We start from the raw sequence: 24,193 nt of genomic DNA, 5'->3' as shown, positions 1-24,193 counted from the left end.
CTTGGGGAGAGGAGTTCACACATGAAGGCCAAGACTACTTGGGGTGCCCAGGAATCCCCCCGTGCTTCCATCCCACTCTTCACCAGAGTCTCAGGAAGGCCTGAGACAACCTGGGGTCAGGAACCTTGGGGTGCTCTCCAGGACAGGTTTCTGCATGCTCAGCTCTGACAGCCTGGAGACTCGCTCTCCTGCACCTGCATCCTTGAGATGCCAAGGTTTCCCTACTAACCACGTGAGGATGCTTGGGGTACTGCAGGGACTGACAACAGTGAGTGGTGTCAACCTAAAGAGAAACTCAGGCTCTCCAGAATAAATGAATTTAATCAAGAATAACACACAATTGCAATGCAGAGTATGCAAGCTTCGGTGGGCCACAGGCATATGGTCGTGGGGGGGCATTGAGGAAAGGGAGAATTTTTTTTTTTTTTTGAGACTGGATCTCACCCTGTTGCCCAGGCTGGAGTGCAGTGGTGCGATCATGGCTCACTGCAGCCTTGACCTCCTGGGCTTAGGTGGTCCTCCCACTTCAGCCTCCAGAGTAGCTAGGACCACAGGCGCACACCACCACACTGGACTCATTTTTTATTTTTTGTAGAGACGGGTTTCACGTGTTGCCCAGGTTGGACTCCTGAGCTCAGGGGATCTGCCCACCTTGGCCTCCAAAAGTGCTGGGATTACTACAGTCATGAGTCACTGTGCCCCGCCCAAGGGAATTTTTTTTTTTTTTTTTTTTTTTTATGAGACAGTCTTGCTCTGTCGCCCAGGCTGAAGTGCAGTGGTGCGATCTTGGCTCACTGCAACCTCCACCTCCTGGGTTCAAGGAATTCTCCTGCCTAAGCCTCCCGTGTAGCTAGGACTACAGGCGCCTGCCACCAACCACGCCTGGCTAATTTTTTTGTGTTTTTTGTAGAGCCGGGGGGTCTCACCATGTTGGCCAGGCCAGTCTTGAACTCCTGACTTAAAGTGATCCACTTGCATCGGCCTCCCAAAGTCCTGGGATTACAGAAGCCACCGCACCTGTCCACAAGGGGAATCTTTTAAAAACGAGAAGTTCCCATAAGCTGCTTTGAAACCAAAGGTTAGAAGAGTTTGCCGCAGGCGCTCCGTTGCTAATGTATTTGTGAGGGCTTCTTCAGGGCTTCCTGTTAGAGTGTGACATAAACGACGTCATTTGGGTACCGGCAAGTGTCACAGGGGGCAGAGACCAGCAGAAACCTTAAGATGACCCCTAGAAGAGCAGGGGGCCAGGGGAACAGAGTTAGACGAGCCACGTGCTAAGCAGGACATCGCTGCCGGGGGAGTCCTCCAGACACGCAGAAATGCCACAGTCAGGACCGTGGGACGCAGCGGACTCGCCCAAGGGGCGGGGGCAGCCTGGCCAGGAGAGAATGAGGGAGGCGCCGGGCGTGAGGTTCGGCAAGGGAGAACCCAGGCAGGGAGGGCCTCGGGCGGCCACGGACGCCGCTTTGCCATTTTGGGCGTTTTTGGGGAGGACAACGCGTGCAGGAAGCGCAGTCATCTCAAGCTGACCTCCAAGGCTACCGAGTTCGAGGGCTGGGAGCCGGGTCTGAAAGCCCCGACCCGCCTATGGCGCGGGGGCTGTGGGTCCAGCTGGCCGCTTGGCCCCCTCGCTCGGCCCCAGTCCAGGCGCAGCGCTCGGGCCCTGGGGATCGTGAGAGGCGGCGCAGCCAGCTTAGCTCGGGGTAGCAGTCACCCCAGCCCGGGTGCCGCCCGGCCTGGTCCGCGACTTCGGGAGGGTCCGGTCCTTCCCCCGGCCCCCACGCCTGGGTGAGGCCCTGGGCTTCTTGCCGGTGACCACGTGGCTAGGGTGGCCCCCAGTCCAGGACGGCGCCCAAGGGCAGCCCAGCCCCATCCCCGCGCCGCGGGTCCCGGAACCGAGGCGCCGGGCGCGGGGACTCCCTGCCAACATGGCGGCGCCGCCCGGGCGCCTCCCTGGGTCCCGAGTGTCTGCGTCTCCCGTGAGGGCGTGGACAAAGCCGGTGCAACCCGACGACAGGAGGCGAGACAAGCCCAGCTCCAGACCCGTGAAGCTAACCGCGTGGGAGCCCCAGACAGCGACCACGCCCCAGGAGGAACCAAGGCCCGCCCTGTTGCTACAGCTACGCTCTGAGCACATCTGGGCAGGCGCTGCCGGACGCAAGCGCAATGAACCTGAGGGCAGGGCGGAGTCGCAGCAGTTCTCTGACGCAGCCGCCGTAGAACGCAGCCCCGTACGCTGGAACGTAGCGGAGACGGGCGCGGGCGCAGTGGCCTCATGGAGACGCAGCGCATGCGCAGTGGCGTATCCGTGCGATGGGCGGGCTGTTGACGGCGCTGCGATGGCTGCCTGCGAGGGCAGGAGAAGCGGAGCTCTCGGTTCCTCTCCGTCGGACTTCCTGACGCCGCCAGTGGGCGGGGCCCCTTGGGCCGTCGCCACCACTGTAGTCATGTACCCGCCGCCGCCGCCGCCGCCTCATCGGGACTTCATCTCGGTGACGCTGAGCTTTGGCGAGAGCTATGACAACAGCAAGAGTTGGCGGCGGCGCTCGTGCTGGAGGGTGAGGGTCGCGCCGGGCTGACCCGGGCCCGGGGCTGCTGTGCCCGCCGCCCTCCCAGACTGCGGCTCCGAGCGCGGCCTGGGCGGGCGGACTCGACTCCCCAGGCGCCGCCCTCTCCACCCCTTCCCCGCAAAAAGGGGCAAGTGTGCGTTCCGGGTCGGGGCAGCCGTGGTCGGCTCGCCTGCAGCGGTCTCAGCGGCCCGAATTCTGCGGGGCGGTGGTGGGAGGAGGGCTCGGAGCCGCAGCAGGTTTTCTGGGCTTCGTTCGCTTTTCTGCAAGGTCCTGGCCCAGACGCCTGTCCCTCTTGAAGCGGAAACCGGAGGTTCCCTGTGGTGTATGCTCCCCTCGGTGCAGTGAGAAATGAGCCTCTCTTGATTGGCTCGTGGCGTGTTCCTGGTGGTCTCAGGCCGAAGGGCATTGATAACTTAACCACATCCGGACCTATGCATCGCCTGGGCAGTGCCTGGGCTACATCTGTGGGAATCGCGGGAATCTTTCTCCACTGCTGATGAAATATGACAGAAATGTTTCTACTTTTTTCTTATTCTCATCTCATTTGCATCGCTGTATTAATGACATCTGTACTATTGTCCCAGCAATGTTCTACTCCCTGCTGAGAGGTAACTTCACCCCATTCAAAATAAATAGAGCTAGCTGGGCACGGTGGCTCACGCCGCGTTCCACCCACTACACTCCAGCCTAGGTGTGACAGAATGAGACCCTGTCTCCAAAAAAAAAAAATAGAGCTGAACACTGGATCTTCCTGAATTCCTTATTGTCCTCACAATTTGTAACAGTTGAGACTTTCCGTGTGATATATTCAGTAAGAAATGTCATTCTCTGTACCTCCCTTAGAAATGGAAGCAGCTGTCAAGATTGCAGCGGAATATGATTCTCTTCCTCCTTGCCTTTCTGATTTTCTGTGGACTCCTGTTCTACATCAACTTGGCTGACCATTGGAAAGGTATCAGAAACACGTGTACTTGAAAATGATATCTGTGTTGAGGGTTGATTGGGCAGAAGCAATTTTGCATTCTACCTTAAACAGCTCCAGGAGGCATATATGGCAACGAATTGGCAAGAAATCAAGATAAAGAGAAAGGTAGAGCTGTATTTAACCACCTGGCTAGAACACAGATGTTAATTTGATGCTGTCTGACTGCTTTCTAGGTCTCTGGTGTAAGTACCAATATGTCCAGCCTCCCTTATAGAGTATGTCAGCTGGTGGGCTTGAACACTCAGCCTAAATAACCACACAAATTTTGTAGCACTCATTAGCATGTGTTTGGAAAAGACCAGGCAGAGTTCTGGTGAGGATGTAGAGAATCTCTTCTCACTTGGTCTAAGATGCTTCTCTTTGGAGCAGAGCTAAAGGGCTCCTGCCCACCTGCCACATGCTGAACGTCCCTGAATGTAAAATAGGAAGGCAAAAGATTTGGGGTTCTGTGTTATGGATAAGCACACAAACTGCCAAGTGTTTTGAAAAAGATTTCATTCCCTTGGGACATTGTTGAATTCATTTCAGTGACTATCAGGTATCATAATGTTGATTTGTAATGGATAGCGTCTGCCAAGTGTTTTTATAAAGCAGTTTAAATATCTTGTAGGCCTTGTGGCATATTTGAAATAAAATAACTTCTGTTATTCAGCTCTGGCTTTCAGGCTAGAGGAAGAGCAGAAGATGAGGCCAGAAATCGCTGGGTTAAAACCAGCAAATCCACCCGTCTTACCCGCTCCTCAGAAGGCAGACACCGACCCTGAGGCCTTCCCAGAGATTTCGTCCCAGGTACTTTGAGCAAATGGTGTGGCGTTATAACTGGGGTTCAATCCAGAGGCATTTCAAACCGCTGAAGATTAGGCCGGGTGCGGTGGCTCACGCTTGTAATCCCAGCACTTTGGGAGGCCGAGGCGGGCGGATCACGAGGTCAGGAAATCGAGACCACGGTGAAACCCCGTCTCTACTAAAAATACGAAAAACAATTAGCCGGGCGTGGTGGCGGGCGCCTGTAGTCCCAGCTACTCGGAGAGGCTGAGGCAGGAGAATGGCATGAACCCGGGAGGCGGAGCTTGCAGTGAGCCGAGATTGCGCCACTGCACTCCAGCCTGGGCGACAGAGCGAGACTCCGTCTCAAAAAAAAAAAAAAAAAAAAAAACCACTGAAGATTGAGAAGAATTATTTTCTTTTACCATTTGTTACCATGTGTTTACCTCTCTCTTGTTTTGGACTGGTCGGATAACACTTGGGGAAAGAGAGGCATAGTCTTCGCTTCATTCTTGAAGACCAGCCGTGGCCAGTTCCTGTTTTACTTCTGACTGTGCAGTGTTCAATAAGACAGACCTGTTTCAAGAGGCCACAGCTGGTAGGAGAGGCTGGTGAGAAGCCAGGCACAGATGGGCAGAGGCAGGTGGCACATGGTGTACATCCTATGTGGAAAAGAACAGGGCGCTGGTGAAGAACAGTGGCTGGTCCTGACGGCTCAGGGGAGGCCGTGGCACTGAGGGCAAGATCTGAGGGCTGAGAAGCTGCTGGCACCGGGCAAGGTGGGGAGAGGCAGACTTCAGCTTGAGTGAAACTGCCTGAGGCAAGGAGGACCTTGGCATATGCGGGAAGGTGAAATTCCCAGGGCTGGGAGAGGGAGCGGGGGTTGGCTCAGTCCAGCTGTGGTCCTGCTGGTCCTGGAGGCAGCACTGGAGCGTTCAGTTGATGTGTGCGGGAAGATTTTGGCATGGACTGGATGTCTGAGATGTTTACTATGAAACTGCTCTGGCTGCTGGGTGGAGACACAGTGGAGGGCAGGAGGCCAGGAGAGCTGCCTGGCCGTGGGAAAAGCTGAGTGGGGGGAGGAGGGCTCCGCAGGAGTGGGCCTTGGGAGAAGGAGAGCAGGTCATCGGGTGGAGGGGCCAGCAAAGGCTGTGCAGGCTCTAGCTTGGGGACACTCAGGGGCTCCGTTTTGGATCTGCCCACTGTGAGATGCCTGGGAGGCACCATGGAGACTTTGGTGGGCAGGTGGTGCCAGGATCAGAGTCTGCCAGGGGAGACAGGTTTTAGGAGTCCCTAGGTACAGATGGTTTGTGTCATCTGGAAAGGTTGGAAGAAGGGGCCAGGCCTAGTCCTGGGCACCACCAGGCTGAGAAGATTGGGGTCAGGGAGGAGGGCAGGGGGAGTGTAGACTGGGGATGGGTCAGGAGGCAGCCGAAGAACCAGGAAAACATCCTGTCAGTGAAGGTTTGGTTCAGGAAGAACAGCCAAATCCCCAAGGCCGTTGAGAACACTGGGGTGGTGCTGACTGTGGTGTGGCTGCTCGGAACCCTTAGAAGGCCCTTCGGGCATTAGTTACTGTTGCTGGTACATCTGTGATTGTGTCTAGCAGGTGTGGGAGTGCCTTGGGAGCTTCACCTGTGGTCAGAGTCCTCAGCGCCAGGTGGAGGTTTCACTTCCCTGCAGGGCTGTGACAGGAACAGACAGTGCTTTCTAACAGTGGCCTTGGGAGTGGTAACCTGCCGAGGAACAGCTCCTGGGCTGGGGAGATGGAGCTGCCCACTGGCTAAGGATCCCAGCAAGAGGGGCATTGGGGCATTGGCCCCCATGAGCTTGGGCCACCCTCAGACTGCCGTGGGGTGTTTTGATTTTTTTTTTTTCGAGGCGGAATCTCACTCTGTCACTGCACTCAGGCTGGAGTGCAGTGGTGTGATCTCGGCTCATTGCAACCTCCGCCTCCCAGGTTCAAGTGATTCTCCTGCCTCAGCTTCCCAAGTAGCTGAGATTACAGGTGCATGCCACCATGCCCAGCTAATTTTTGTATTTTTAGTAGAGACGGTGTTTCACTATGTTGGCCAGACTGGTCTTGAACTCCTGACCTCTTGATCTGCCCGCCTCAGCCTCCCAAAGTGCTGGGATTACAGACATAAGCCACCACGCCCGGCCCTTTGATTTCTTTAACAAGAAAATGTGTACTTTTAAAATTGCTATAAGCTCAATAGAGAGGGGATGGACAGTACCAAAAAGCAGAAGGAAGCAAGCCCACATTCTCATTTCAAAGGCAGCATTCCTGTCGCTGAGCAGCTTCTCCAAGGGTGGTCTAAAAGGGCAGAGGGTGTGGGGTGGGAATTGGCCCCTAGGAGGTGCTGTGCCTGGTGGGAGAGTCCTGCTCTTGATTGGCCATGGGGCCACTGCTCCACACTCTTGGGTGTGAGGGCTTCTGCCTTTGACCAAGGTCTTTGTCTACAAATTGAATTTTCCTGACTTGAAAGCCGACAGGTGCTTCCTTTCCTTCTTTGGTCCTTCCTCTCCTTTGCCTATGGAGTATCATAACTGCCTGAGAGCAGACCGTGGCATCTTTTTCCATTGAAAGATGTGTTTCTACCACTCACAAGTGACCCATAAGCCAGTACCTAGTGTCCAGGAGCAGCTGGGGTGGCAGATGGTGAATATTTGTGTCTTTCCCAAGCGTCGACTTGGAGACATCCTGCCCTCCAGGGACCACTTGCACTGCCTCTCCTGTTCAGACCCTGGCACTTGTCTAGACCTGCTTAGGGATGAGGCTGTGTTTAGGCCAGATCCCTTTCTATTAACATTTTACTTTGATTGATTTCAATTTTTTTTGTTTTAAAATTATATATACATATACACATATATACACACACACACACATATATATATATATATTTTTTTTTTTTTTTGGAGACAGAGTCTTGCTCTGTCTCCCAGGCTGGGTGCCGTGGTGCGATCTCAGGTCACTGCAAGCTCCTCCTCCCGGGTTCATGCCATTCTCCTGCCTCAGCCTCCCGAGTAGCTAGAACTACAGGTGCCCGCCACCATGTCCGGCTAATTTTTTGTACTTTTAGTAGAGACGGGGTTTCACCGTATTAGCCAGGATGGTCTCAATCTCCTGACCTCACGATCTGCCCACCTCAGCCTCCCAAAGTGCTGGGATTATAGGCGTGAGCCACCACACCTGGCCTTAAAATTATTTAATAGAAATGAGGTCTCACTATGTTGCCCAGACTGGTCTCCAACTCCTGAGCTCAAGTGATCCTCCTGCCTCAGTCTCCTGAAGTGCTGGGATCACAGGCATGAGACACCATACCTGGCTGATTTCAAATATTATAGGGGCTTAGGAGAGAAAATGGGAACATTGAGAAGGTATAAAGGGGAAAACACAGCCACACATTACCCCCGTTCCCAGTCCAACTCTTGAAACACTTGGTGTATGTCTTCCAATTTATGTGGCTGGGTGTGGTGGCTCACACCTGTAATCCCAGCACTTTCAGAGGCCAAGGCAGGCGGATTGCTTATGCCCAGCCTGGGTAACACGGTGAGACCACCATTTCTACCAAAAAAAAAAAAAATTAGCCAGGCACGACATGCCTATAGTCCCAGCTACCTGGGAGGCTGAGGTGGGAGGATCGCTTAAGCCAGGGAGGTTGAGGCTACAGTGAGCTATGATCCAGCCTGGATGACAGGAAGACCCTGTCTCAAAAAAAAAAAATAATAATAATTTTATTTGGATAAACACATGTATACATAATTGAGGGTTAGGGGCTGGCTTGGTATTTGGATGCACATGTGTGTACGTAATTGAGGGTTAGGGGCTGGATTGGTCCCTGTTTTTTTTTTTTTATGCACATGAGAATATTCCCTTTCATGCAGATTTTTGTAGCTCTTCTCTATTGCTTGGATAAACCATCATTTTCTAAATCATTTATCTGTTGATTCTTTCTTCATTTGTAAATGTCCCCATTACATCCGTTGTACATAAACTATTAAGAGTTAAAGGTTGTGAAGATTTTGAAGTCCTATGACGTGTTCCCGAATTTGCTTCCCCTGCCACGGTGCTGAGAGTAGCAGTCAGTGGTGCCATGGCAGCACTGGGCATTCTCGTGTCAGCAGTGTTTCCGATGCGACAGTCAAAAACTGGTGCCTGCTTTTCATGGACGTTTGTGTGTCTTGCCTAGAAGCAGGGACACTTACAGGAGGGGAGAGGTGATGAGCAGCCGTATGTGCTCCCATCCCGGAAGCTGTCCGTGTCCTTTGATGAGTCTTAGGAATTTTATGTTTTCCTTTATTATTAGTATGACTGTTGTGAGTTAGAATATTTCATCCTTTACCAAGTATGCTTCTTATGACTTCACCAGGCTTAGAAATTAGTTTTAGAGAACGTTGCTATATAGTAGCCGTAATCAATTAGAAAATATTATTGAAAAGAGATCTCGGCAGGGTGCAGTGGCTTACGCCTGTAGTCCCAGCACTTTGGGAGGCCGAGGCAGGTGGATCACTTGAGGTTTGAGGTCAGGAGTTTGAGACCAGCCTGGCCAACATGGTGAAACCCCATCTCTACTAAAAATACAAAAATTAGCCAGGCGTGGTGGTGTGCGACTATAATCCCAGCTACTCAGGAGGCTGAGGCCTGAACCTGGGAGGTGGAGGTTGCAGCAAGTGGAGATCGCACCACTGCATTCCAGCATGGGTGATAGTGAGACTCAGTCTTGAAAAAAAAAAGAAAAGCGATCTCCATCACAATAACAAGAAAAGAATGCCACCAAGTTCATAGGAATAATCCTGATATTAAAATATATAAAGTCAGTATGAATAAAAGTATAACAAGGTATTTGAAAAGACCTAAATAATTAGACATTTTATTCTTCTGCTATAAAGATTTAAGCAGTGGCTCACACCTGTAATCCCAGCACTTTGGGAGGCCGAGGCGGGTGGATCACAAGGTCAGGAGATTGAGACCATCCCGGCTAACACGGTGAAACCCCGTCTCTACTAAAAATGCAAAAACAAAATTAGCCGGGCGTGGTGGCAGGCGCCTATAGTCCCAGCTACTCAGGAGGCTGAGTAGGAGAATGGCGTGAACCTGGGAGGCGGAGGTTGCAATGAGCTAAGATCGCGCCACTGCACTCCACCCTGGGCGCCAGAGCAAGACTCTGTCTCAAAAAAAAAAAAAGAGAAAAGATTTAAGTTCTCCCTGAATTAATCTGTAAATCCATTGACTCCCTATCAAAATTCCAACCTCTATTTTTAAAGATGATTTTAAAATTCATAAGGAAAGAACATTTGGGAGTAAAACTCAGATGAACTTCCCTACAAGATCATAAAACTGTGGTCATTGAACCCATAGTGATTTTTTTTTTTTTTTGAGACAGGGTCTCACTCTGTTGCCCAGGCTGGAGTGCAGTGGCACAATCTCGACTCACTGCAACCTCCACATCTCGGGTTCAAGTGATCCTCCTGCCTCGGCCTCCCAAAGTGCTAGGATTACAGGTGTGAGCCACCACACCTGACCCTCGTAATGGTGATTTAAGACTAGGTGACCTTAGTGACATAATTCTAATGGTTTCTTCCGACCTTCCACTGTGGACTCAATAGCAGGGAGACGAAGAGGACAGTGATTGTGCGACCTGGTGGGGAAGAGACTAGAGAAACACACACTGGAGCTAGTAGCTCACATCTGTCATCCCAGCACTTTGAGAGGCCGAGGCAGGCAGATTGCTTGAACTCAGGAGTTCGAGACCAGCCTGAGCAACATAGTGAGACCCCCGTCTCTATTAAAAAAAAAAAAAAAAAAAAAAAAAAAAAAACAGGCTGGGGCCAGGCGTGGTGGCTCATGCCTGTAATCCCAGCACTTTGGGAGGTCGAGACGGGTGGATTGCTTGAGACCAGGAGTTCAAAACCAGCCTGGCCAACATGGTGAAATCCTGTCTTTACTAACAATACAAAAAATTAACGTGGTGTGGTGGCGGGCACCTGTAATCCCACCTACTCGGGAGGCTGGGCAGGAGAATCACTTGAACCCAGGAGGCAGAGGTTGCAGTGAGACAAGATCACACCACTGCACTCCAGCCTGGGCAACAAGAGCAAAACTCTGTCTCAAAAAACAAACAAAAAACAGGCTGGGCACGGTGGCTCATGCCTTTTTTCCCAGCACTTTGGGAGGCTGAGATGGGTAGATCACCTGAGGTCAGGAGTTTGAGACCAGCCTGGCAAACATGGTAAAACCTGGTTTCTACTAAACAAAAATTAGCTGGGTGTGGTGACATGCGCCTGTAATCCCAGCTACTTGGGAGGCTGAGGCAGGAGAATCGTTTGAACCCAGGAGGTGGAGGTTGCAGTGAGCCAAGATTGCGCCATTGCACTCTGGCCTGGGTGACAGAGTGAGACTCTGACTGGGATTACAGGCGTGCGCCACCGCGCCTGGCTAATTGTACTTTTAGTAGAGATGGTGTTTCACCATGTTGCCCAGGTTGGTCTTGAACTCCTGACCTCAGGTGATCCACCTGTCTCGGCCTCCCAAAGTGCTGGGATTACAGGCATGAGCCACTGTGCCCGGCCATAAGTAAGCATTCTTTCCTCTAAAAAAAAAAAAGAAAAGTGGAACAATCTAAATATCCATCAGTAAAGAAGTACAAAATTATGGTTTGTGCCGGGTGTGGTGGCTCCAACCTGTCATCCCAGCACTCTGGGAAGCCGAGGCAGGAGGAATTCATGAGGCCAGGAGTTTAAGACCAGCCTGGGCAACATAAGGAGACCCGGTCTCTATAGTAATAATAATAATTAAGGTTTGGTAATACCACAGAAAACTGAGGCCACAGGAGAGAATGAATTTGCCGCTAGACTCACACAGGAGGACCTAAGCCTCCGTCCGTGGCACGGTCTGCGCTTTCCCACGCTCCTGTTCACGTGGGGAAGGGAGCAGAGGACGGGGCTCTGTGCCTGCAGGTGTGGAAACAGGGAACGGGGTGGTGGGGGGTGGCTAGACGTCCCGCATCACACAGCAGGGGGCGCCTGGCAAGGGGAACCCAGCTCCATATGTCCTCGTAAGCTTTGTGCTTTGTAGTGAGGATGTGGGTGCCTGCCTCACTTTGCAGATGACTGTGTGGGAGGCCTGGGGACCCAGAGCTGTTGCGGGATCTGGTGTTTGCTGCAGCCCTTTGTTATTAACCCTTTAGGACCTGTGAGAGTTTGGAAATATCCCCACCGTGGGAGGGGCTTAAGTGCTTTGTCGGGGGCCGTTTAGCCAGTCGGCAGTGTCCCAGGCTCCTAAGGAGCTGTCTTCTGAAGCTGCCTGTCCTGCTGAAAAATGGAAGTAATTTAGTCTGAGGTCAGAAGCTCAGTCCGTGAGGTGTGGGCTGCACCTGAGGGCGTCCCATAGAGGGAAAGAAGGGCAGCTCGCAGGTACCCCGTGATTTCCTGTGTGACCAATTTCTCTACAGAAGTCACAAAGACACGTCCAGCGGGGACCACCTCACCTGCAGATTCGACCCCCAAGCCAAGGCCTGAAGGATGGGACCCAGGAGGAGGCCACGAAAAGGGAAGAAGCCCCTGTGGACCCTGTGGAAGGAGATCCGCAGAGGACAGTCATCAGGTACAGAGCGCAGGGCAGGCTGCACGCCACAGCTCAGGGCTTTATGTTCCGAAAAACAAGTTCACGGAAACACATTATGTCTGAGATCTATTTTCCTTTGAAACTGACAGTGTATGCTCTGTAATCTGTCTTCATTAACCTTAGATTACAGAATCGAATTTTTAAAACTGGAGGTCAGAGCTAAATTAGGTCCCTGATAATGTCCTCATGGTATGCAATAACGTTTCAGAATGTTTTGTGTGCATGTGAAGGGTGCACAGGTGGGTGGAGATGGGGAGCCAGGCTCAGAGGTGGACACTGGCTGCCTGGGCCACCTCCTTTCCCGAGCCCCATCTGGTCGAGCAGAGAGCAGAGGGAGAGGGAGTTGCCTGGTGCCCAGGCTCCCAGGGTGCTGTCCTCTGCCCCGTTGGTCAAGTCCAGGTTGTGGATCCCAGTGAAGCTTCGGTGCTGGCGGCATCTCAGCCTCATTTCTGGCTCCATATTATGCTCTTAGAAACATAGTTCATTGTAGTTGAGGCGGAAGGAAGGGCTCCCTGCAGGCGTCCTCTCTCCCCCACAAAGTGTCGGCCACACCTGAGCTCTTACCTGTGGACAGAGCCAGGGCCAGTGAGGGCTGCTGTGCAGGAGTGGCCTGAGACAAGCACTGTCAGCCGTGAGTGATGGGCCCAGAGGCCCTGAGGCCCTGAACTCAAGCGCGTGGTGAGAGGCATGGACATGTGCATGTGAGGGGTCCTCACTGCCAGGAGGAGAATTTGAGGGCCGCTGTACTCTAGTTAGCGTTGGCATGAATGCAAGGACGCTTTACTTGCAGAGCAAAAGAGCATTTGACCTCAGCTTGCCAAAAGTGCCACGTTTGTACTCCCAGCATGTAAGCCATCTGTGCATGGAAGAGGCCTTTTGCTGAGCCTGGGACAGATTCGCCACAGGGCCCCAAGAGAACGCTCGGGCCCAGCCACAGTTAGGAGGTTGTGCGGCAAAGCCATCTACACAACCTCATAGCTGTTCCTGATGGCCATCGGACAGAACCCTGGATGGGGAGTTTGAGTGGCCATGCGTCTCGTGTGTAGGGACAGCCCCCATCTGTGTGGCCATCCTGGCATCCTGGGGCCACCTCACTGCCACTAGTGCTCCTGTTTGGATGACAGATTCTCTGGTCCTCCACTGTAGAGGCCCCGCCTCCGGCCTCTGCAGAGGCGTTTCTCACGATTCTCCAAGCTCTGGCCTCTGACCTCAGGCCAGCCTTGGGCCTGGAGCAGTGCTGTGGTCTTGGCTGTCAGGCACAGGAGCTCAGGACTGAACTGTGTGTTTCCTGCCACTCAGCAGCCTGCACTTCAGGATGATGGGGCCGTGTTGGGTGCAGGGCCGTGCCTTGGCCATGGGTATGGAGCGTGGGGGTGGGAAACACGGAGCCACAAATGTTTGATGGCAGCTGACGCCCTTCCTTCTCCCCCGAAGCTGGAGGGGAGCGGTGATCGAGCCTCAGCAGGGCACCGAGCTCCCTTCAAGAAAAGCAGAAGTGCCCACCAAGCCTCCCCGGCCACCGGCCAGGACACAGGGCACACCAGGTGAGGCCACGCCTGCGCCCCTTCCTCCCCGGGCGCTCAGGGGCTGGTGGCTGATGGGTGCAGGCTTCGTGTCAGCCCTGGTGGGTGGCCCCCCGGCCCTGGTGTGCACCTTGCGCTTCAGCATCCCCCTGCTGTCTGAGTCCTCACTGGCTCTGCAACCTTGGTGGCTCTTGGCCTGCTGTCCCTGAGCACATGGCTGCAGAAGAAGGTGTGTATGGGAGGTTTGTGTCTGGGCCAGGCTGCCCCACGGGATCCCTGGAGACTGCTGCCCGTGCTGCGTCCCCTGTCTCAGCCTGGCCAGTCCCAGGCTTCTCTGGGGGCCGCTTCATTCCCAGCACCATTTGTTGGGGGCCTCCCAGGTGCGGGCCTTCGGCCAAGCTCAGTGCATGACCTGAGGCCTCTTTCAACCTCATGACACCCTCTGACACGGTAAGCCACTCACCCTCCCGTTCTCCAGACAGAAAACCAGGGCTGAGGACAGCCACTCCCAGAGTCATTTGCTTGCCTATGGGGACTCATGGCAGTTCGCTGAGTCTGGAGCCCTGCTCTCATGATGCCCCCCAGGTGTCTCTGAGGTGGGAAGGGAGCCCAGAGCTGGGACTCCCAGCCCCGGGCCTGTGAGGGATGTGTAGCAATCTCTGCGGCATTAATGAGGGCAGAAGCAGAGGCAGAGGCATAGGCATAGGCATGCCATGAGCATGAGGAGGCCTCAGAACCTTTCCTGAGAGGATGTGTGGTTTGGTGCCATTACACACGTGTCAATCCACACATTAGTCAGTGTTGGCCAGGCGTGGTGGCTCATGCTTGTAATCCCAGCACTTTGGGAGGCTGAGGTAGAAGGATCTCTTGAGTCCAGGAGTTCAAGACCAGCCTGGACAACATAGTGAGGCCTCATCTCTACAAAAAAAAAAAATTATGTATATATATAATATATACATAGTATATATAATATGTACATATTATATAACGTGTAATATGTACATACTATATATAATATGTACGTATTATATAACGTGTAATATGTACATAGTATATATAATATGTACGTATTATATAACGTGTAATATGTACGTATTATATAACGTGTAATATGTACGTGTTATATAATACGTACATATTATATAATATAGGTTATATAGGTTATATATTATATATTTGTATATAATATGTTATATATAATATATAAAATATCTATATGTATATATAAATACATAATCTATATAATCTATATAACATGTATACATATATAAATATGTATACATATATAAATATGTATACATATATAAATATGTATATAAATATATATACATATATATAAATATATATACATTTGAGACAGAGTCTTGCTTTGTCACTTCACTGCAACCTCTGCCTTCTGGGTTCAAGCAAGTCTCCTGCCTCAGCCTCCCTAGTAGCTGGGATTACAGGCACCCGCCACCACACCCGGCTAATTTCTTTATTTTTAGTAGAGATGGGGTTTGGCGATGTTGGCGAGGCTGGTCTCAAACTTCTGACTTCAGGTGATCCGCCCACCTTGGCCTCCCAGAGTACTGGGATTACAGGCGGGAGCCACCTCGCCCAGCCAGAAAAATAACATGAAAAAAAAGAGTGAATGAGGGGACTCTAGTGCGTTTGCACAGTGCAGTTCCCGTGGAGTACCTGAAACCCATACAGCAAAATGAGTGTGTGTGAGTCGAGGGTGTTTGTGTCGAGGTCTGCACCTGTCAGTGTTTCACATTCTGAGTTGGCACCACACTCACCCGTGTCTCCACAAGCTGTGCTCGCTGTGCTGTCCCAGCGCCCTCGGGGCAGCCACCCTTGTCTCTTTGGCCAGAGGCCACCGAGGCCCGAGGAGGGTGTGCCTGCCCAGGCGCCAGGTGGAGGTGTGCGGGCCCCAGGCAGGTGGTCAGGTGCCAGGTGCCATCCTGTACAGCCTCCAGAGGTCTCAGGCCCTTGGCAGGCTGTGTTCTCCCTGGGGGCTGCTGCAGCCTCTGTGGCCCTGGCCTTTGCTGTGCCCATCACCGCCCTTCCCATCGTCCCAAACCCACTGTCATCTTTGCCCCATGGGGGTCACAGCAGTGCTCTGCCGACGCCAGGACCACGTCCGCCATGGCCTGTGCTCTCTCCCCCCTACTAGCGCATCCAAACTATCGCCAGAAGGGCGTGATTGATGTCTTCCTGCACGCGTGGAAAGGATACCGCAAGTTTGCATGGGGCCATGACGAGCTGAAGCCTGTGTCCAGGTCCTTCAGCGAGTGGTTTGGCCTTGGTCTCACGCTGATCGACGCGCTGGACACCATGTGGATCTTGGGTCTGAGGAAAGGTACCTGGTGCTTTCTGGGGAGGGGCTGAGCCCTCCGTGTGGGCCTCGTGTGCTGAGGCAGAGTGTGGGTTGCACATGGAGTGAAAGCGGCTGTTTGCATCTGACCATGGATTTTCCCTTCTCCTGGGTGTGGGAGTGGACGTGCTGGCTGTGGTCAGTTCCTGTTCTTGTCCAGCCACCCAAGGCACACACAGGGCCGCTGTCCCCGGACCTCTGCAGGAGTTGAGCGTGGACTCTTTGGGGGACGTCCAAGGGACATTTCCAGGCTGTGCTTCTCTTGCAGCTGGGGTTGGTGGGATGAGTGACTGTGGGACCCCGCTGGTCCCAGATCTCAGCAGCGTCCTTCATAGACCAGCACATCCACTTTGAATTGGGAGTATGTGTCTTCAGTTATGTAAGCGATATTTTAAACGTTTGCCTAATTTTTTGAATAGGTTGAAGACCACCAGTAAATTACTTGTGTAATTTTTTTGTATCATAGCCTTTGATTGTGACCCATTTGTGGTCACAGCGACTGCACTGCTGACTCAGTTTTATTAACAAACGTTGAAGACTTCAAGATTTACCCCCTTGAGACAGGAGGTGATACTGAAGCCCTGCAGGGGAACAATAACGCCCCAGAACGTGGGTTTGGTTTTTTGTTTTTGGTTTTGTTTTTGTGTTTGAGATGGAGTCTTTCACTGTCTCCTGGGCTGGAGTGCAATGGCGCAATCTCGGCTCATTGCAACCTTGGCCTCCTGGTTTCAAACGTGGGTTTTTTGGAGACAGAGTCTCGTGGTGTGGCCCAGGCTGGAGTGCAGTGGCACAATCTCAGTTCACTGCAGCCTTCGCCTCCTGGGTTCAAGCGATTCTCATGCCTCACCCTCCCTAGTAGTTGGGACCACAGGCGTGCGCCACCACGCTCAGCTAATTTTTGTATTTTTAGTTGAGATGGGGTTTTGCCATGTTGTCCAGGCTGGTCTCGAACTCCTGGGTTCAAGTGATCCACTCGCCTCGGCCTCCCAAAGTGCTGGGATTACAGGCATGAGCCACCGCGCCCAGCCAAATGTATTTTGAAGATGGATAGATCATAGGAAAACGGTGGAGCCATCCATTTGTCTCTGCATCCTTTACTGTTTTATGTCATAGAATTTGAGGAAGCCAGGAAGTGGGTGTCGAAGAAGTTACACTTTGAAAAGGACGTGGATGTCAACCTGTTTGAGAGCACGATCCGCATCCTGGGGGGGCTCCTGAGTGCCTACCACCTGTCTGGAGACAGCCTCTTCCTGAGGAAAGCAGTAAGCGTCTTGGGGTGTCCTGCAGGGAGACGGTGGACTCGCATTCAAGCAGTTACCCCTTTAGTGGACTTGTGGGGACGTGGCTGTTTTCCTGTTTCCTCTTCAAACGCACTGGAGTCTGTTTCTGAGCCCATATTCGTGAGCTGATGCAGCCACTTTGATCATCACTGACCTTGTAGAGACGTTCACTCAGTGCAGAGTGATGCCCGTTTCCTTGCTGCTGCGTTAGCCCCAGAGAGCCCTCACTGTCTCCACTGAACTGTGTGAAAGGGTGTAGACGAGGCCTCTGGGTGACCTGAAACGTTGGTTCTCTGCTCTGCTCATGTACCAGGAGGATTTTGGAAATCGGCTAATGCCTGCCTTCAGAACACCGTCCAAGATTCCTTACTCGGATGTGAACATCGGCACTGGAGTTGCCCACCCGCCACGGTGGACCTCCGACAGCACCGTGGCCGAGGTGACCAGCATTCAGCTGGAGTTCCGGGAGCTCTCCCGTCTCACAGGGGATAAGAAGTTTCAGGTAAGGGGGCAGGCTTTCTGGCTGGATGCACTTCCCTGGAGCTACCTTTTGCTCATCACAGCAGGTGCTGTGTGTGTGTGTGCGTGCGTGTGTGTTTTCAGGTTTTTTATTGTGATAAAACACACAAAACATACCACCTTAACCATTTCCAGGCGTGCAGGTCAGTGGCGTTACACACATTCATGCTGTTGTGCAGCCATCACCTCCATCTCCAGGGCCCTTTTCATCTTAAAACTGAAGCTCTCCCATCACACGGCGACCCCTCTTGTCCCTCCCCAGTCCCTGGAAAACACCATTCAGCTTTTTCTTCCTGGACCTCATTGCGGGGAGTTCCTCATGTGAGTGGAGTCACACACGATTTGTCCTTTTTTTCTTCTTTTTTTGAGACGGAGTTTCATTCTGTCACCAGGCTGGAGTGCAATGGCACGATCTCGGCTCACTGCAACCTCCACCTCCCAGGTTCAAACCATTCTCCTGCCTCAGCCTCCCGAGTAGCTGGGATTACAGGCGCCCGCCACCACACCCAGCTAATTTTTGTGTTTTTAGTAGAGACAGGGTTTCACTATGTTGGCCAGGCTGGTCTCAAACTCCTGACATCATGATCCACCGCCTCGGCCTCCCACAGTGCTGGGATGACAGGCGTGAGCTACTGCGCCTGGCTGATTTGTCCTTTTATTTGGGCTCCTTTCACTTAGCATCTAAGCTTCATATGCGAAAGACGCTTCAGAAATGCCTTTTTCAGGCTGAATATCTGCTGCGTGGCTAGGCCACTTTTTGTTTAATCCTCCCTCTCTGGTGGACACCAGGGCTGTGCTGTTTTGACTGTTGTGAGTGCGGGTGCACACACCTGCCTGAGACTGTTTTGGGTGTTGTGAGCGCGGGTGCACACTCCTGCCTGAGACTGTTTTGGGTGTTGTGAGCGCGGGTGCACACTCCTGCCTGAGACTGTTTTGGGTGTTGTGAGGGCGGGTGCACACTCCTGCCTGAGACTGTTTTGGGTGTTGTGAGCGCGGGTGCACACTCCTGCCTGAGACTGTTTTGGGTGTTGTGAGCGCGGGTGCACACTCCTGCCTGAGACTGTTTTGGGTGTTGTGAGCGCGGGTGCACACTCCTGCCTGAGACTGTTTTGGGTGTTGTGAGTGCGGGTGCACACTCCTGCCTGAGACTGTTTTGGGTGTTGTGAGCACGGGTGCACACTCCTGCCTGAGGCTCTATTTCATCTGTTGTGAGGGCGGGTGCACACACCTGCCTGAGGGTCTGCTTTGCTTCTTTTGAGTAGGAGAAATGCAATCGCTGGATCACGTGGTAATTCATCATTTCATTATTGAGGCCTCACCATACTGTTTCCACAGCGGCAAAACCATGTCACATTCCCAGCAGCCGTGCCCAGGGCTCAGCCTCCAGCTCAGCCTCCACGCCCTTGCCAGCACTCGCTGCCTTCTGTTGTGTGGGCAGTGGCCATCCCCATGGCCCTCACGTGGTGGTTTTGATGTGCATTTTTCCCAAGTGGCGAACGGGGCTGGGGATTAGTTCACGTGCTTATTGGCCATTTGTGCATCTTCTTGGAAATGCCTATTCAATGCGTTTGCCTTTTTTCTTTTTTGAGACAGAGCCTTGCTCTGTCGCCCAGGCTGAAGTGCAGTGGCGCGATCTCAGCTCACTGCAACCTCCACCTCCCGGGTTCAAGCGATTCTCCTGCCTCAGCCTCCCGAGTAGCTGGGACTACACCTACCACCACACCCGGCTATTTTTTTGTATTTTTAGTAGAGATGGGGTTTTGCCATGTTGGCCAGGATGGTCTGGAACTGACCTCAGGTGATCCACCCATTGGCCTCCCAAAGTGGTGGGATTACAGGTGTGAGCCACTGTGCCCAGCCTCTTTTTACTGTGTTAATAGTGTATTTTGATAGATAACAGATTGTCATTTTCATGAAGCACAGCTGGTCTGTTTATTGTTGCTTATGTATTTGGCCTCATGTTCGAGTCCGTTTTTAATCATGAGCTGGACACATCCCTCTTTAGAGCAACTGTGCCCACTTGTGGTGAGAAGTGCAGCCCACACCATCCACGTGAGGCTCCCACACACCATCCACGTGAGGCTCCCACACACCATCCACGTGAGGCTCCCATGCAGACGTTTAGAAGGCGTTTCTACTGCAGCTCAGAAAATGGCCCCAGGCACTCATGGGCACCCCCATGTCACCAGGGCCTCTGATTGCTGCAGGTACACAGGGATAAGCAGCCAGGCCTCAGAGGCGCTTGGCATGGGTTTGGGTGTCTGCGTTGGGTAGAGACCCAGAGCTACGTTGCTGCACGTGCCCTAACATCCCGGTACCCTGTGCCCCTCTGTGGGCCAGGACGCCTGGTGCTGCCAGCTGGGCGTGAGCCCTGAGGAGCTGAGGGTGGCTGTGACTTGGAGGATGAGTGGGAGCTCACCAGGAGGGCATGGAGCCGGGGCGTTTAATATCATCAGGAGCAACACTGGGCTCAGAAGGCAGGCACACTTGCCATCCCTCCAGAGCTGTGGCCGACGGCCAGGCCTGGCAGGCTCTCGTGAGGACACTGCCTGTGGTTGTCAGATGCTGTCCCTTCGAGTAAGGGATGACAGCCATCCTGAAGACGGGTCAGCTCTGTGGTGACCACCCGCCGGGAGCAGTGACATTCAGGTGCATTGCACTGGTGGCTGTGTGGCTGTGTGGTGTGGCCACCAGGAGCCATGTGGGCGAGGACAGCTGTGGGCTGGGCACAGAGCTCCCTCTGCTGGGAGTCAGTTGGTGCTGGAGCAAGGGGAGGCAAAGCTCACAGAGCCCCCCTACAGCTCACCCTGCAGCTCTGCCCCAGGCAGTAAACCCACCATCCCCCTTTCTGCCGCAGGAGGCTGTGGAGAAGGTGACGCAGCACATCCACGGCCTGTCTGGGAAGAAGGATGGGCTGGTGCCCATGTTCATCAATACCCACAGCGGCCTCTTCACCCACCTGGGCGTGTTCACGCTGGGCGCCAGGGCCGACAGCTACTATGAGTACCTGCTGAAGCAGTGGATCCAGGGCGGGAAGCAGGAGACACAGTGAGGCCCGGCCCGCTGCCCCCAGTTCCCGCAGCCCCCCACTCCTGCTGCCCCCAGCTCCCACGGCCCCCGCTCCTGCTGCCCTCCCCAGGCTGCGTGTCAGGAAACTGCAGCCGTGCCAGGCCTGGCCCAGGCATTTCTGTGGGGGGGCGTATTCATCCACTTCTCACTGTGGCCTCTGTGGGGGTGAGGGGGCATCTTCACTGGGGGCCACGGGCTGTGCAGGGTGCCACCTTCTGTCCGGCAAGGGCCAGGCCTGCTGTGCTTGTGTGGGCCCAGGATGTGCCTGTCCCTGGCGCCCCACGGGAGCCCATGCCCCGTCCTGGTAGAGTGAGGTGACTGCTGGTGTCCACAGGCTGCTGGAAGACTACGTGGAAGCCATCGAAGGGGTCAAAACGCACCTGCTGCGGCACTCTGAACCCAGTAAGCTCACCTTCGTGGGGGAACTTGCCCACGGCCGCTTCAGTGCCAAGATGGTGAGTGTGTCCGTGGGGCCTTCCAGCCGCCGCCCCCTTTACCTTGGCTTCCAAGGTGCCTGAGTCGTGATGTCAAAAAGAATAACGAAATCCTGGCCATGGCGCCTACGTGGAGGCCCTAGGTAGACCGTGGCTGCCTGGCCAGGCCTGTCTTGGCAACAGGGCAGCGAGGCCTTGTGTGGCACCTGGGGTGGGCAGGGCTTCCGCAGGGCAGCTCCCTCCCCGGGCCCGGTGTGTAGCAGGTCCGCGGGCGGTGTGTGGGGGCCGGGTTGGAGGGCCTGGCCCAGGCAGCTCCGCTGTTCCACGTCAAGTGCCCTCGTGTGGCCTCCCCTCCCAGGGTACCAGGGCCAAGGCAGCGCTGGGCCCCCACGTTGGCTGCCCGTGCAGCTGCAGGCTGAGGGCAGGGCCTGGGATCTGGGGCTGAAGAGACCCTCTGATTCCAGGACCACCTGGTGTGCTTCCTGCCAGGGACGCTGGCTCTGGGCGTCTACCACGGCCTGCCCGCCAGCCACATGGAGCTGGCCCAGGAGCTCATGGAGACTTGTTACCAGATGAACCGGCAGATGGAGACGGGGCTGAGTCCCGAGATCGTGCACTTCAACCTTTACCCCCAGCCAGGCCACCGGGACGTGGAGGTCAAGGTGGGCCTGGGCCTGGGTCGGGGTCCATCAGGAGGAGGGTGCTGGCCGGGCTGGCCTTGCCCTGAGCTCTGCTCCGCCCACAGCCGGCAGACAGGCACAACCTGCTGCGGCCAGAGACCGTGGAGAGCCTGTTCTACCTGTACCGCGTCACAGGGGACCGCAAGTACCAGGACTGGGGCTGGGAGATTCTGCAGAGCTTCAGCCGGTTCACGCGGGTGAGCGCCTGTCCTCGCCCCACGTGGTCATGGCCACCAGGCCACAGGCACGGCTGGGCTGTGGGGCTCAGGCTGGCCCCGCCCTTGGTGGTGGCTGTGGCCTGGGTCCGGGAGGGGCGGGCTTGCTGCAGCCTCGGGGTGGCCACACTGCAGCTTGGGGGCCCTGGCATCCCTGTCCCCACTGAGCTTCATGGTGTGTGGGACCCAGAGTACTCGGAGGGGCTGGGCACCCCTCATTTTCATCTCTCAGGGCCTCTCTGGGGAGGGTCTCTGCTGTGGGCCCAGCATCCCCCCAATTTAGGAGGCACACGCACCCATGACTGGGGCGCCATCCCCACTGTGGACCAGGCCCCGTTTTAGGTCATGCCCTCCACGGTGGAGCCAGACGAGGCCTGAGTGTCACCTCCTGGCTCTGCTGTCACCTTGGCCTGAGGCCCCTGCTGCCTCAGCTCCCACCATCTGCCCTGTGAGGCAGCTGTGAGGCTCCCTGAGCCCAGGTTCTGGGGGAGGCGGTTTCTGTCTTGGTCACTCGAGGGTTGTTGGCATTTCCAGGTGGGCTTTGGTGGAACCACAGCTCGCCCGGGGGTGGCCATCATCGAGGCGCCCTCCACCCTGAGCCTACACTGGGGGCCGCGTTCACCACGGGGTGGAGAGTGCTTCGGTGATGAGGCTGAGGGGGGTGCAGGGTGTCCCCCGTCTGGTGACGAGGCCCTGGCTGTTGCGCAGGTCCCCTCGGGTGGCTATTCGTCCATCAACAATGTCCAGGACCCTCAGAAGCCTGAGCCCAGGGACAAGATGGAGAGCTTCTTCCTGGGGGAGACGCTCAAGTATCTGTTCTTGCTCTTCTCTGACGACCCAAACCTGCTCAGCCTGGACGCCTACGTGTTCAACACCGAAGCCCACCCTCTGCCTATCTGGACCCCTGCCTAGCGGGGATGGCTGCTGGTGTGGGGACTTCGGGTGGGCAGAGGCGCCTCGCTGGGTCTGTGGCATTTTCCGAGGGCCACACAGCGCCAGCAACCGCCGAGTGGCCTGGCCTCTGAACTGGCTCTGGGCTCCTCCTTGTCTCTGCTTTAATCAGGACACCCTGAGGCCAAGTGAGGCCGTCAGTCTTTGTGTGGTGCGGGGTGGGCTGGACCACTGGAGCCTCCGCCTGCCTCCTCCAGAACACACGAACCATGACTCACAAGCGCTGGAGCCAGAGCAGGTCTCTGGGCCGACCAGAGGGGCTCTGAGGTGGTCCCTGGTACTGTGGGGACCAAGTGGACAGCCCAGGGTGCAGCTCTGCCCAGGCTTGTGAAGCCTCAGATGCCCCCACCCGAGGGTCTGGAGGGGCTGCCGTGACTCCACAGGCCCGAGGCTCCAGGGCTGGCTCTGCTGTTTACAAGCTGGACTCAGGGATCCTCCTGGCCGTCCCGCAGGGGGCTTGGAGGGCTGGACGGCAAGTCCATCTGGCTCACGGGCCCCTCCAGTGGAATGGGTCTTTTCAGTGAAGATAAAAATTGATTTGCTCTAACCGTGATGTCTCCTGTGTCTGTAGGGGTCTCCATGACTGGAAAGTCTGGGCGGACGTTGGGGAGAAGCTGTCCTTCAGGTCACGTCTCAGAATTCAGTTTGCTGAGACTGGACTCTAGCTGTCCGCTGCTGGTGGGCAGGGAGAGGCCATGGGGAAGCTCCATGTCCCTGGCCCCATGGGGCAGATGCTTGGCGGGAGGCATCCTTGCTCCTCTGTTTCACACAGGGCCTGCTTCCCTGCAGGGCTGGCACTGAGGCGCACAGCTAAGGGACACGTGGGCCCTCAGGTCAGGCAGCTTCCAGCAGCCTGGCATGGCTGTGGCCCCGAGCCCTGGGCTGTGGTGGCAGAGTCGTCCTCATCATCACTCTACTGCTGTCCCTATCCCAGGGCTGACCCTGGGCCTTGGCCGGGTCCCTCCGACCCTGAACCAGGTGACCTCTTAGGGCCACGCCTCTCCGCTCCCCGCTGTGAAAAGTCCATCACCTTCACTTGGGGAAGACTTCCCTTCCCTGGGAAGCCAGAGCTGGTGGCAGCACAGGGCAGGGCTAACGCACGCAGCCCAGGATTGCCAGCTCTGCCCCTCGCAGAGGTCCGGGCCCGAGTGTGGGCCTCGTCTCTGCCTGTCCCCACAACCCCCAACATCCCACAGCAGCCACCTGTGTACCCCTG

The 24,193-nt window shown here is 54.8% G+C and overlaps 1 protein-coding gene and 1 non-coding gene across 4 annotated transcripts; both read left to right on the top strand.

The window, feature by feature from the left end:
- The first annotated feature begins 31 nt into the window (after positions 1–31).
- On the top strand, positions 32–23,524 carry LOC129478645 (endoplasmic reticulum mannosyl-oligosaccharide 1,2-alpha-mannosidase). Of its 3 annotated transcripts, none has more exons than XM_055270268.2 (13): positions 32–2,558; positions 3,414–3,522; positions 4,208–4,344; positions 11,775–11,926; positions 13,382–13,491; positions 15,629–15,814; positions 16,943–17,091; positions 17,423–17,611; positions 20,486–20,676; positions 21,032–21,152; positions 21,596–21,793; positions 21,877–22,008; positions 22,735–23,524. In XM_055270268.2, exons 1-13 carry the CDS (start codon positions 1,929–1,931, stop codon positions 22,936–22,938), a joined length of 2,508 nt encoding a protein of 835 aa, XP_055126243.2. In that variant the 5' UTR covers positions 32–1,928; the 3' UTR covers positions 22,939–23,524. The 3 variants fall into 3 exon arrangements, 2 of the variants coding, with proteins under 2 accessions (XP_055126243.2, XP_055126244.1); XM_055270269.2 differs by lacking the exon at positions 32–2,558 and adding an exon at positions 3,607–3,737 and having other exon boundaries at positions 3,413–3,522; XR_010120161.1 differs by lacking the exon at positions 22,735–23,524 and having other exon boundaries at positions 21,621–21,793.
- On the top strand, positions 9,876–9,961 carry LOC129479960 (small nucleolar RNA SNORD62). The gene has a single exon (XR_008656878.1). It is a non-coding gene; the product is annotated as a small nucleolar RNA SNORD62 (small nucleolar RNA).
- Positions 23,525–24,193: the final 669 nt, after the last annotated feature.

The sequence above is a fragment of the Symphalangus syndactylus genome, chromosome 3 (assembly GCF_028878055.3).
Source record: "Symphalangus syndactylus isolate Jambi chromosome 3, NHGRI_mSymSyn1-v2.1_pri, whole genome shotgun sequence".
Lineage (NCBI taxonomy): Eukaryota > Metazoa > Chordata > Mammalia > Primates > Hylobatidae > Symphalangus > Symphalangus syndactylus.
The sequence above is the reverse complement of the archived record's forward strand: the minus strand, read 5'-3'. Positions and strand labels throughout refer to the sequence as shown.